Source organism: Astyanax mexicanus, chromosome 1, assembly GCF_023375975.1.
Source record: "Astyanax mexicanus isolate ESR-SI-001 chromosome 1, AstMex3_surface, whole genome shotgun sequence".
In the NCBI taxonomy this organism is placed as follows: Eukaryota; Metazoa; Chordata; class Actinopteri; order Characiformes; family Acestrorhamphidae; genus Astyanax; species Astyanax mexicanus.
Genome location: NC_064408.1, coordinates 40,225,871 through 40,239,858, shown reverse-complemented (window position 1 = coordinate 40,239,858; position 13,988 = coordinate 40,225,871). Strand labels below are relative to the sequence as shown.

General features: G+C 38.2%; 2 protein-coding genes and 1 pseudogene across 2 annotated transcripts; all 3 read left to right on the top strand.

Annotated features, from left to right (window-relative positions):
• Positions 1–1,184: 1,184 nt before the first annotated feature.
• On the top strand, positions 1,185–3,168 carry LOC103035909 (trace amine-associated receptor 1-like). The gene is made up of 2 exons (XM_007259844.4): positions 1,185–1,349; positions 1,445–3,168. Exon 2 carries the CDS (start codon positions 1,453–1,455, stop codon positions 2,488–2,490), a length of 1,038 nt encoding a protein of 345 aa, XP_007259906.3. The 5' UTR covers positions 1,185–1,349; positions 1,445–1,452; the 3' UTR covers positions 2,491–3,168.
• Positions 3,169–5,694: 2,526 nt separating this feature from the next.
• On the top strand, positions 5,695–7,253 carry LOC111196250 (trace amine-associated receptor 1-like). The gene has a single exon (XM_049478450.1). The coding sequence runs from the start codon at positions 6,018–6,020 to the stop codon at positions 7,065–7,067; it is 1,050 nt and encodes a 349-aa protein (XP_049334407.1). The 5' UTR covers positions 5,695–6,017; the 3' UTR covers positions 7,068–7,253.
• Positions 7,254–11,316: 4,063 nt separating this feature from the next.
• On the top strand, positions 11,317–12,587 carry LOC103031883 (trace amine-associated receptor 1-like; annotated as a pseudogene).
• The last annotated feature ends 1,401 nt before the right edge of the window (positions 12,588–13,988 follow it).

The window sequence follows — 13,988 nt, the reverse complement described above, 5'->3', positions numbered from 1 at the left end:
GATCTTTGCCAGAACCCACAATTTCTGCTTCCCAGATCCTAGCTACCCTTCACTGGGCAATCAAGGACTCCTCTTAAGATGCCCTTTGGCAGGAGCCTGACCCTGGGGGTGAACCTCCTGGATGACAGTATATCCCATCAGCAGGTTATTCACTGGGCACATGCATCTCCCTTCTCTGGCCACCCAGGGATCACCAGGACCCTGGAGTGTTTTTACCGGCACTTGATGGAGAGGAATATCTGTGCTTTGTTGCTTCTTGTGAGGTGTGCACAGGACGCAAAGCAACCTGGTGACAGCCTCAAGGGCTCATCTACTCTGTAGCTATCCCTGCCTCTCCTTGGTCTTACATTTTAGTGGACATTTGACAGGCCTTCCCATGTCTAATGGCAACACTGTCATCTTGGTCATTTTGGACCTTTTATCCAAGGCCTGCAAGTTTGTGGTACTGCCCAAACTCCCTTCTGCCAACATGTGGCAGACCTCCTTCTCAAACATGTGGTCAGGATTCTCAAAACGTTCTGCAGGAGACTTTAATGTCCCAGTGGTAATAGAGACAGTTTGAAAAATGGTAAAGTATAATTGGAGTGATATGTTTGTTTCTTTGCTAAAGTACATCATGTAGGTTATGAAACATGTTGCTGTTTCATGTTTTCTCAGATTCTTCTATTTTGTTTAGAAAGCAACCATTTTCAGTACTTAGATACACAACTTTATCCTTTTTTTGTTTTGTTTTGTTTTGTTTGATGAGGTAAATCATCCATAATTAATACCAAGCAATTTTTGGTGATTACAGTGGTTCTCATTCTTCGGTAAAAAGAAGGATTTAGGTGGCTGTCAGGCTAATTACAAAAAAGGTAAACACTACAATTAAGAGTGCATTCACAGATGGGTTTGAAATGTGTTACCGCAAATTCAAGTAAATTGCTATTTATCATGGCCACTGATTTGTGTTGTCCACAGCTTATATTATAAGTGTGCACTAAAAGTAAAAGTGATCATAAAAGGGATTCTATACATACAGTATAACAGAAGAATTGTGTGCACATTAAAGTGACTGCACTGGCCTTCATTTGATAGATTGATGTCATATAACTTTAACAACCACATCAAGGGAATATGCTAAACATGTGATGTAGCAATGTAGTATAAGACTATAAATGAGACATCTCACCTGCTTGTTTGTTTGGATCAGCTTGCAAGTGGTCCTTAACGGAGCTCAAACTAATGATATATGTTACTAAAAAATTCCTCAATGTGTATTGTAAAACAATACCAATGTTATGTTGCATTTTAATAATGAAGTGCATTGTCATAAAAAATTCTATTAATTTCAGATTGATCACAAGAATGTAAGTATAAAAAACTTTGTTGTTTCTTAAATATATCTTTGACTTAAAAACGTGTGTCTTTAATAATTGTATTAATATGTTTACTTCATGACTAGGACACAACATGGGTTACAAAACGACCTTCAACCAAACTGTGATGATGGGAAACCCTCCACTCTGTTATGAATTTCTGAACAGTTCATGTCATGTCAGCATTGTTTATCCGAAAGAAGCTCAATATTCACTTTACATTTTATTTGGATTTGTATCCCTTTTTACATTTCTGGGGAATTTGTTGGTGATCGTAACTATCATTCACTTCAAGCAGCTGCACACACCAACTAACTACCTCATTCTCTCTCTGGCCGTTGCTGACCTGTGCATAGGAGCGATTGTGATGCCTCCCAGCATGCTACGCTCTGTGGAGACTTGCTGGTATTTGGGAAGCATATTCTGTAAAATACACACCAGTCTTGATGTTACAATGTCTACTGCTTCAATTCTAAATCTGTGTATAATTTCTGTAGATCGATATTATGCTGTGTGTCACCCCCTTCTCTATCACAGTAAAATGACTCCTAATGCCACTCTACTAATGATATTTGTATGCTGGACCATTTCTGGTTTTGTGGGATTTGGAATGATCTTTCTTGAGCTTGGTATTTTGGGAGTTGAAGATTTTTACTACAGTAATGTTGCCTGTGAGGGCGGCTGTTTTCTGTTTCTAAGTAAAACAGCAAGTGCTGTATTCACAATGCTCTGCTTCTACATTCCAGCTGTGGTCATGATCAGTTTATATATGAAAATATTTCACATTGCTAAAAGACAAGCTCGCTCAATACAAAACGCTCAAATCTTGTCTTCCCATCGACATACTTCAGTGGGTAAGACTGAGATAAAAGCTACTAAAACTTTAGCCATTGTCATAGGTGTTTTTCTGTTGTTTTGGACACCCTTTTTTGTCTGTGCCTTAATTGATCCCTTTATTGGATACACAGTCCCAATAGTTTTGTTTGACTTCTTTACGTGGGTCGGATATGTCAATTCCACTTGTAATCCTATTGTGTACGCCTTATTTTATAGCTGGTTTAGAAAATCCTTCAGAATTATATTGGTGGGCAAAATATTTCAGCCCAATTCATCTAGAACTAAGTTATTTTGATTCTAAGATACAAATACAAATATCATGAGCATTTAAATAGTCAACTAAACATTTTACTGCATATATTGAAGTCATTTACTACTGTCTCATAAAAAAGTCTATAGTCCTGTTATCATGGTGTTCACTGAAATGACAGTGTTCAACAAGTGGCTCAAGACTTTTATTACGTCTATATCATCTAAAAGTCTTGTGGTCATGGATGTCGGGATTTTTTTAGGCTATCATGGACATTAAGGACTAGTGTTTTCTCTAACTGTGTGGAAGCCTCTTTTTTTTACCTATAACATTGTGTGCATTTCTTGTATACCCAGCATAGCTATTTTCTTATCTTATTTTTATGTGTTGACACTCTCTACCTATACTAATTTTGGGATGATTTAAAATAAATATGTCTTCCTTATTTACCATTTTTTTTTATTTTGACCTGCTATGTGAATGTAGCACATTACATGCCATGCTATTTCAATTATACTGTACCTGATCTGCAGCACCAGCTGCTGACATAAACTCTCTGAGCAGTTGTTTAGGGCCACAGCCACTAGAGGTGGCCACATGATCAGAGTGTGCTTTGCTTTTTGACCCTCTCTTTATTTAAACATATACTATACTATAATGTACTGACATACACATTTAAACCTACATATTAGTACAGAGGTATAAAATAAACAATAGAATTAAGTTAGAGTTTGTGATTTGCTGTTCCTTGTTCTATGCGTAACCATGGTGACAGGGAAGTGGCAGCATCAGACAACCTCAACATTGTTGGCTCCTAAAAAAAAAAAAAAAGAGTGGTAATGAAGGAAGAAAAAAAAAGAAAAATGTAGATGGGAAAAAGAATACAAGATAAAGATATGTAATAGTGTAACTGTTTAATCTGATTGAATTTGTCTTGCTAGCAAGCAGGATTGCAATTATCCTAAAAAAAAAACATAATGCTGACTTTAAGAAAAGCAAGCATGCCAAAAAAAAATAGGAACTTTCTCAGAATAAATAGAGATTTAGTGTTGTGTAGGTGTGAACTACAGTTTTTAGCATAAAAGAGCAGTACTTTAACCACTGCTTTGAGAAGAAATGGGTTGAATGAAATGATTGAATGAAAGTGAAAAAGGAAAGAAACTAAATGGAAAATATATTTTTTTAATCATGCACACATTTTCACATAAAAAAAAAAAACATTTTAATATTAGACAAATATAACCTAAATAAAAATACAAACAGTTTTTAAATGATAATTTCATAAATTATGTGGGCGCAAGGTGTAAAAATAGATTGTTCTCAGGGTGCAACACAGGTAAACAACAGCAAAAAGGAAGTAAACATACCAGAAATGAGAAACAGTCCAAGGGTCATATGCAGGCATGGCAATATCAGAGAGCAGGTCACAATTAGGGTCAGAAAATACAAAAACAAGGTTGTATATGAGAGAGTTAAAGGCAATAAAAACACTTTGTAGTGAAGTGAGGGTATATATAAAGTGGTGAACAGATTAAATCAATAGTTTGTGCAATGTCATGTGATTGTAAATGAGAGTGATGTCAGTGTGTGGTGCATTCTGGGTATTGTAGTCCAGAGACTAGTGATCGCAGGTAGAGCTGAGTGTGGGAGAGACAGGAGCGCTTTCGGCGCCAGGTGTGACAGAGCATCGCGGCAAATCTTGCGCAGGGGTAATATAGAGACCTAACACTCTTAAGGAATTATAAAACTTCCACTCTCTCCCACACTTCCTTCTCCATACACCACTAGCAAATGGTGGTTATAAAATAACAATTTCTGGAAGTGGAACATGTTCGAAGCCCACCTGCACCTATAGTCCTATAAAGCATGATCTCTTCTTTGGACACAAGATAAGAAAAGGTTAGAGGTGGAATAAGAAATTGTGTATACTTATTGGCAACACACAGCTTATGTGTTAACTATCTATCGTGTTGATGACGATTTATTTCTTCTACGTAACCCCGCCAGCCAAGAGAATGGCCTGAATTGACTGGTTGGTTCAAGGGTTGGCGTTTAAATAGGTTGAGGGAATTCATTATGGGATAAGTTGGATGGTGTCTTGTGTCTATGTGCCCTTGCGGGCTCTGACACTAGCTGGTGGATGTTATGCCAGAATGAACCAGCTGGGACTGAAAAATCCTGGCTTAAAAGGCTATATTAGTTCCTGACCAATAATAATACAATTCATTTTATTTTCCTTTTTACACAGTTTTTCTTTTCTTTTTTTCACTTGCTTGTGTAAACCCAAGATAAACATCACTCAATTTGTGAGTCAGACGGGATCTTTGCAGGGTGAAGCCTACTCTCCTTTGTGAAACACTGTAAACAACATCTTGTCACATGTTTACACTAGTGTATTGTGCATCTTGTTTAAGTTTCTGTTTTTGCAAATGTTAAATAGATTTTCTCCAGTTAGCTGAATTATTTTCTACTTTCTGGTTTGTCTGTAGTGCTGGCGTTCCACACAGACAGATCATACACTGCATGATCTGCACCAAAATATCAGGCTATTTAAAAAATCATCATAACACATACATAATACAATGTCTAAACTGTGTATTTCGGTAGAAATATGCACAGCAGAGCTCAGGCAAAAGCTGCACATGCTTCTTGTGCCGAGACTGAAAAAAAAAAAAAAAAAAAACAAGTTTACAGTTCAATATATGTTTCAATAAATGTTTTAGCTGATATTGCTGTAGTAATTTGGAGTAATGGGTAAGTCAACTCAAATCTAGGACAAATTTATATTGTGTTTTATATAAAACAGATTTTGGAATCCAATGAAACCAGCAAATCAAACTATAATCAAATGACACCATTAAATCTATAAAGAACACATTCTATATAATAAATCAGAAACGTTATACGTGATATTACTGAAGCATTTTGTAATGGGAGTAATGGGAGGTCAGGGACATAGGAAGAAGGAGGGTTTAGGGGTAAGTTGTACCAGTTTGATTGTTTTAAAGTACTTTCTGAGGATGTGCTGTGTTCCCCTGTCATGTCTACTCCTATAGAGTAATATGTAATGTAATTAGATTATCTCAATCAGGAAATGTTTCACTTTAGTCTAAGGTTTGCTGTAGCATTACCTTTCCTACCTGAAGCTAATTTTATGGACTGTATAGATTTCTTCTTCATTTTGTCTCAGAATTTGTAATGTTTGTGTATGATACCATTTGGATTAGTACAACAAGGAAAATCTCTTCTCTTCCCAAAATGTGCTGTTTTCAGGCTCATATGGCCATTAGAGGCTTGCTACCTTGGTGTTCTTTCTCTTGGGTTTATTACAGGCATGATTGTTGAGATGTGAAAAGATCATAAAAAGGAGACCGTTTTTGTCATCTTGCTACCTTTGCCCATTCTGCAGTCAAAGGAAAAGGCTGGCATGGGTCTTTTTTTTTCAAACAAATATCTTGTATTTAAATAATGTTTACTTTTAGTTAAGATTACTTCTAAAAAAGAATTCTTAATTATTTAGAAAATATTTATTTAGAAAAATATTTTGAATCAGTTGTGTTAAGTTTTATTGTATGGTTAGAAACCATTTGAGTTACCAAATGACTTTGAGCCAAACCATTATACTGGGGAACTCTCCACTGTGCTATGCATCTCTCAATGGTTCATGCAAAAAGTATATTTATCCAAAAGAAGCTCAAACTGTACTTTATCTTTTGCTTGCTACCATAGCTTTTCTTACATTTTTGGGGAACCTGCTGGTGATCATAACAGTTATTCACTTCAAGCAGCTGCACACACCAACTAACTACCTCATTCTCTCTCTGGCTGTAGCTGATCTGCTTGTAGGAGGGGTGGTGATGCCTCCCAGCATGCTACGCTCTGTGGAGACTTGCTGGTATTTGGGAAACATATTCTGTAAAATACACAGCAGTCTTGATGTCACATTATGCACCGCTTCGATTCTAAATCTGTGTATAATTTCTGTAGATCGGTATTATGCTGTGTGTCACCCCCTTCTCTATCACAGTAAAATGACTCCTAATGCCACTCTACTAATGATATTTGTGTGCTGGACCATTTCTGGTTTTGTGGGATTTGGAATGATCTTTCTTGAGCTTGGTATTTTGGGAGTTGAAGATTTTTACTACAGTAATGTTGCCTGTGAGGGCGGCTGTTTTCTGTTTCTAAGTAAAACAGCAAGTGCTGTATTCACAATGCTCTGCTTCTACATTCCAGCTGTGGTCATGATCAGCTTATATCTGAAAATATTTCACATTGCTAAAAGACAAGCTCGACTAATACAAAATGCTCAAATCTTGTCTTCCCATCGACATACTTCAGTGGGTAGGACTGAGATAAAAGCTACTAAAACTTTAGCCATTGTTGTAGGTGTATTTCTGTTGTTTTGGACACCTTATTTTATATGTGCTTTAATTGATCCTATTATTGGACATGTTGTTCCATCATTTTTGTTTGACTTTTTTGCTTGGGTTGGATATTCAAATTCCACTTGTAATCCCATTGTTTATGCATTATTTTACATCTGGTTTAGAAAATCATTTAGAATTATTCTATTAGGCAAAATATTCAAGCCTAATTCATCTAGAATAAAGTTATTTTGATTAGAAGTTTATTTCACAATGCTAAATGTCTTTATGTGATATTTAAGTGCTGTGTTTTTTGTACAAATATCATAATACAGAACTGTCAGTGCTGCCCTCCATTTGTTTACACTTTACTCTAACTTGTTTTATGTTTTAATGTTGAGATAGAGAAATATATTCAATTAGACTCATTTCAATAATTGTAACACTGAGACTAATTTTGTGTAATGTTTTGCAACGTGGTTAATAAATGCTGTAAATTACATACATTTGTAGTAAGTGTGTATAACAAATTTGGGAAACTGTCACACAACCAGAGAGAGGACATAAGTGTAAGCTTTCTGTGTTAATTTTTTTCTATATTATTGTAACCATTATCCCCAGTTAATTTGAAGAAATAAGGGCCTGAGTTCTTTCTATTCTTTCCATCTCTATTTTTGTAAAATTAAATAAAATAAATAAATGTAAATTAAATCAAATAATAAAAAGTATAATACACAACAAGAAGGACTATCACACCGATGTATACAAAATAGCCAGTACTTTACTGAGTGTATAAAAATGCAGGATAAATAGGCTATTTTCAAGAATTGATGGACATAAAATGACAAAGTATGTATGTGAGATATCTCTTGATATTTGCAGTTTAAACATAAATACATAGATAAGCACATTTAACTGTTCAGTTAAATGCAGAACGTTTGTTCTTGTGATTTTTTTGCCCTCTGATGTCAATGCTGATGTTACAAATCTGACAACCTTTTTAATGCTGTCCTGAAACCCAGAATATGTAATTTTGGAATCATATTCATTAATTTGACTCATTAATAATAATATTAGTTGTTTAAAATAATTGTATATAGTCAACATAATCAAATCTTAGAGCAGAATATGCATTTGAAAAAACTTGATTGATAACTTCTTTTGAACAAGCCGTGTGATGTCACAGGCTTGCCAGGGGGAATCCATTCTCTGTCCACTTTATGGCTGCAAAGAGCGCAAATTTAGTTTATTTTCCTCAGTCCCAAGGCCCTTTTAAACAAGAAATAAAATTGTATACCATATATAATACAATATTTAATACAGTAAAAATAACAATAAATGTACAGGGGGACAATAGTTACATACCAACAAACTTCAATTTTTTTTCTCTGGCTGTAGTTGACTTGTATACAGCAATGTTTGGATGTGTAATGATTTTGGGGCTCATTGCAACTTTTCATTTCAGTGTACATTGTTTGTACATTCCCACCTCTGTTATGCTAAACATATATTTAAAAAAAATACAATGACAAAAAGTTTGGACAAACTTTTAATTCACTAGTTTTTCAATATAAAAAATGCACTGTGGATTAATACTAATGTCAAGTTGACTAAGGCTATCCACCTTATTCTGCATGCCCACTTATTAATATTTTTCTTAGGCCTCTGTGTTATGATTATAGTTGTATTGTATTTATAGTAAATGCAGTCTAAATTGTTACTGCTACAAAGAATGATCATAAAGTAGCTAGCTACTGTATGCTAACCCAACATTCGAACAGGCTATTTTACCTTATTTATAGCAATTATTGACAAGCAAAAGAATTCAGCACCCTTATTTCAATACTTACTAAAACACCTTTCGCTGCAATTACAGCTGCAAGTTGTTCAGGGTATGTCTCTACCAGCTTTGTGCATCTAGAGCCTGAGATTTTTGCCCATATTCCTTTTTAAAATAGCTCAAGCTCAGACAGGTTTCATAAATGACACGGTCACACGGTGTGAAAATAGAGCTACTCGTTACCCCTCATGTCATCTGCGATTGAGGCACTGCAGCATCTTCACTAAGTTGGACCTGCGCAGTGCCTACAACCTGGTAAGGGTTCAGGCGGGTGATGAGAGGAAGACGATGTCAAGGCATTACGAGTACCTTGTCATGCTACTCGTGTTTATGAATGCTCCTGCCATCTTCCAGGGGTATATCATTGAGGTCCTCCAGGAGGCACTGGACCGGTACATGTTTGTCTACCTGGACGACATCCTTATTTTCAGCCAAACCATGGATGAGCACGTTACCCATGTCCGACGAGTTCACCGGTTCCTCTTCGAGAACCACCTCTACGTCAAATATGAGAAGTCCAAGTTCCACATGCAGTCCATCTCATTCTCTGGGTTTTGTGATGTCACACAGTAATCTGTGAATGAATGCTACCAAGATCAAGGCAGTAGAGAACTGGCCCGACCTACCTTGGTGCACCAAGTTCAGCAGTTCATGGGCTTTGCTAACTTCCTAAGATGCTTTGTCAGAATTTTTTAGGTCTGTGGCCGCCACACTGACCACCCTGATGACCACCCTGATGGCTACTGACCATGGCCCCAGGTCTCCAACTGCCTGATCCTAGGCCTCCATTTGTTGTGGAGGTGGACAGGATTGGGAGGACAACTGCATCTGTGTGTCTACAATTACCACCGAATCACCCCAACCAAACAAAGTTACGACGTGGGAGATCGAGAGCTCCTGGCCATAAAGCTTGCCCTGGAGGATTGGAGTCAATGGCTGGAGAGAGCAGAACACCCCTTTCTGGTCTGGACAGATCATAAGAACTTGGCCTACATTACTGAGGTCAAGCGTTTAAATCCATGCCAGGCCAGATGGATGCTGTTCTTTACCCGTTTTGACTTTACTGTTCCGGGTCTAAAAATGTCATGGGTCTCTTGCATCCTCTGGCCATTCCCTCATGTCTCTGGTCATACCTGTCCCTGTTGATCATGGGGCTGCTCCCCTCTCAGGGCAACAATGTGATTCTAGTTATTGTGGACAGGTTTTCAAAGGCTGGACATTTTGTGCCTGCTGGCCAAGGTCTTGTTGGTCCGTATACGTGGAGCACTGTTGTATATAGTGTCGGACTGTGGGTTCCATTTTACCAGCCGGTTCTGGGGGGCCTTCTGCCGATTGATGGGGCAGAGGTTAGCCTCTCATTGGGGTTCCACCCCCAATCCAATAGTCAGACTGAGCGGGTTAACCAGAACCTGGAGCAGACACTTTGTTGCCTGGCCACAGTTTGGATTGCTGTGCCTATGTTCCTCGGACAGGAGACAACCACAAGAGGATCTTCGGCTGACCAGGCGGTCAGATGCTGTGGCCAAACCTGGAGGAAGGCTCTTGTCTGCCAGGGCGACCCAAAAAGGTCACGCATACAAGAGACAGCAACCCACCCTATAGTTTTTGGTAGACCAGCGGGTCTGGCTTTTGGACAAGGACCTCCCATTGCGGGGTACTCCTCGTAAGCTGGCTCCACTCAACTTTCTATGTGTCCTGCCTTAATCCCTACCTTTGTTCCTTGGGCCCTGGCCAGAGGGCACTCCAGACCAGCGTGTCTTTTTTTCACCTCTGTTGTCTCTCTCGCTCGTGACTTTAGTTTTTGCACGTTTTTGTTTTTCCCCGTTTTTTGTTTATCCACCTGTTCTCGGCAGCTCTTTATAAGAGTGTCCCAATTCACTAGCTGAGGCAGTGGTAGAGCACTGAGCCGTGACTGCGATGGCCTGGGTTCGATCCCACTTGGGCTTACCCACTTTGAGATCTGCAACTGAGTTTCACAACCCTTGGGGCTGGAGAGCTGATTGTCTGTAGCCCTCCACCTCCATAACATTTACCGAAGCAATTTGAAGTAATGAAAGGTCAAACTTAGGAAGAAGAAGGGTGGAGGGCTGGTTGTACCAGTTTGGTCTTTTTATAGTACTTTCTGAGGATGTGCTGTATTCCTCTCTCATGTCTCTTCCTAAAAAGGAATATGTAATGTAATTGGATTCTCTCAATCAGGAAATTGATCACTTTAGTCTTATGTTTGCTGTGAGCAAATCTAAGGTTAGGTTATCATTACTTTTCCCACCTGCAGCTTATTTTATGGGCTGATTAGATTTCTCATTTTAACATTTCTCATTCTCATTTCTCATTTTCTCATTCATTCATTTTGTCAGAATTTGTTAGATTCTTGTGTATGATACCATTTGGATTGGTCCAACAAGGCAATCATTTTCACCTCACAAAATGTGCTGTTTTCAGGATCATATGGCCATTGGAGTCTTGCTTCCATGGTGTTCTTTCTCCTGGGTTTAATACAAGCATGATTAATGAGATGTGAAAAGATCATATAAAAGAGACTTTTTTGTCATCTTGCTCACTCCATTCTGCAGTCAACGGAAAAGGCTGAAACTGTTTTTTTACTGTCATGTATTTGAATATTTTTCATTTTCAGTGAAGATTACTTCTGATTAAGATTTTTTTTTAATATGTTTTAATTTTTAAATATTTTTATTTCAGAAAATTGGAAATCAGTTGTGTTAAATTTTATTACATGATCAGAAACAATTTGAGTTACCAAATGACTTTGAGCCAAACCGCTATACTGGGGAACTCTCCACTGTGCTATGCATCTCTCAATGGTTCATGCAAAAAGTATATTTATCCAAAAGAAGCTCAAACTGTACTTTATCTTTTGCTTGCTACCATAGCTTTTCTTACATTTTTGGGGAACCTGCTGGTGATCATAACAGTTATTCACTTCAAGCTGCTGCACACACCAACTAACTACCTCATTCTCTCTCTGGCTGTAGCTGATCTGCTTGTAGGAGGGGTGGTGATGCCTCCCAGCATGTGGAGACTTGCTGGTATTTGGGAAACATATTCTGTAAAATACACAGCAGTCTTGATGTCACATTATGCACTGCTTCAATTCTAAATCTGTGTATAATTTCTGTAGATCGATATTATGCTGTGTGTCACCCCCTTCTCTATCACAGTAAAATGACTCCTAATGCCACTCTACTAATGATATTTGTGTGCTGGACCATTTCTGGTTTTGTGGGATTTGGAATGATCTTTCTTGAGCTTGGTATTTTGGGAATTGAAGATTTTTACTACAGTAATGTTGCCTGTGAGGGCGGCTGTTTTCTGTTTGTAAGTAAAACAGCAGGTGTTGTTTTTACGATGTTCTGCTTCTACATTCCAGCTGTGGTCATGATTAGCTTATATCTGAAGATATTTCACATTGCTAAAAGACAAGCTCGACTAATACAAAATGCGCAAATCTTGTCTTCCCAGCGACATACTTCAGTGGGTAGGACTGAGATAAAAGCTACTAAAACTTTAGCCATTGTTGTAGGTGTATTTCTGTTGTTTTGGACACCATATTTTATATGTGGGTTAATTGATCCTATTATTGGACATGTTGTTCCATAATTTTTGTTTGACTTTTTTGCTTGGGTTGGATATTCAAATTCCACTTGTAATCCCATTGTTTATGCATTATTTTACATCTGGTTTAGAAAATCATTTAGAATTATTCTATTAGGCAAAATATTCAAGCCTAATTAATCTAGAATAAAGTTATTTTGAATGGACGTTTGTATCACAGCCCTAAATATCTTAGGTTTAGATTTTTTTAGGACTGTGTTTTTGTACACATCATAATACTGTTGTGCTGCCCTCCATTTGTTTACACTTCAAACTAACTTGTTTTTTGTTTGTTCATGTTGAGAAAGTGTTGACTCATTTCTTTAACTGTAAGACTAATGTTGTTTAATGTTTTGCAATGTTTTAATAAATGCATTATGTTACATAAATTTGTAGTAAGTGTATACAGCTTCCAAAATTATTCATACTTTTGAACTTTTTCACATTTTGTCACCTTTCAACCAAAAACTTAAATGTAGTTTATTGAGCTTTTAAGGGACAGACCAACACAAAGTAGGACATAATTATAAAGTCAAGTTTTTCTTCCAGGATTGCTCTATATTTAGCTCCTTCCATCTTTTCATCAACTCTGATCAGGTTCCCTTTCCCTGCTAAAGAAACACATTCCCACTGCAAGATGCTGCCACCACTGTGTTTCACAGTGGGGATGGTATGTTAAGCTTGATTAGCAGTGTTTGTTTTCTGCCACACATGGCGCTTTTAGGCCAAAGTTTAACTTTGGTCTCATTTGACCACAGCATCTTCTTGAACATGTCACTCTTCCATAAAGGCCAGATTGGTTGTGTGCACAACTTATAATTGCCCTGTGGACATATTCCCCAACCTGAGCTGTGTATTTCTGCAGCTCCTCCAGAGGCCCAGGAAGCATTTGATGCTATCAAGCATCTGTTGACCCGGGCTCCAGTTCTCTGACTGCCTGATCCTGGACTCTAGTTTGTTGTGGAGGTGGACACCTCTGAAGTAGGCATGGGTGCGGTCTTGCACCAGCAGGTGGGGTCGGGTATTCGACTGCACTGTGGAGCAGAGGTATAATGTGGGAAATCAGGAACTCGTGGCTGTGAAGCTTGCCCTGAAGGAGTAGAGGCACTGGCTTGAGGGGTCCAAACACCCCTTTCTGGTCTGGACAGACCACAAAAATCTGGCATATATTCAGCAGGCCGCAGCAGCAGATGGGAATTGTTCCTCACCAGGTTTGACTTCACTTTATTGTACCATCCTGGGTCAAAGAATGTCAAACTAGACACCCTCTCTCACCAGTGGGAGCCCCTTCCTCTTCCAGCCGGTCCTTCCACCACTACGGCTCCAGCCAGGATCCACCCCAATCCAAAGTCCAGACAGAGAGGGCCAACCAGGACCTAGAATGGACCCTCCACTGTCTGGCTTCTTCTGCTCTGTCCACCTGGTCCGACCAGCTGAAGTGGGCAGAGTACAATTGTAGTGAACACAAGATCCCCCCTTTTCTTAACAATAATCCTTTGACTATCACCTTTAAATCTTTAAAGCAGAATCAAAATTTAACCTTAGCATAACATCCATAATCTGACTAACTATATCAACACTAGACTGCTTGCATAATCTGAAATCAAAAAAATTGAACAAGCAACTAAGAGAAGCTAGAATGTTTACGACATAACAGTCTAAGTACTTTAGGTCTCTTAATCTTTTAGCCAGTCCGGAGGACTATGAGCTCTAACTGTACAGAC

What these genes read in the sequence shown, in the direction of transcription:
- LOC103035909 (XM_007259844.4), top strand. Translation starts at nt 1,453, where the DNA reads ATGGGTTACAAAACGACCTTCAACCAAACTGTGATGATGGGAAACCCT.
- LOC111196250 (XM_049478450.1), top strand. Translation starts at nt 6,018, where the DNA reads ATGGTTAGAAACCATTTGAGTTACCAAATGACTTTGAGCCAAACCATT.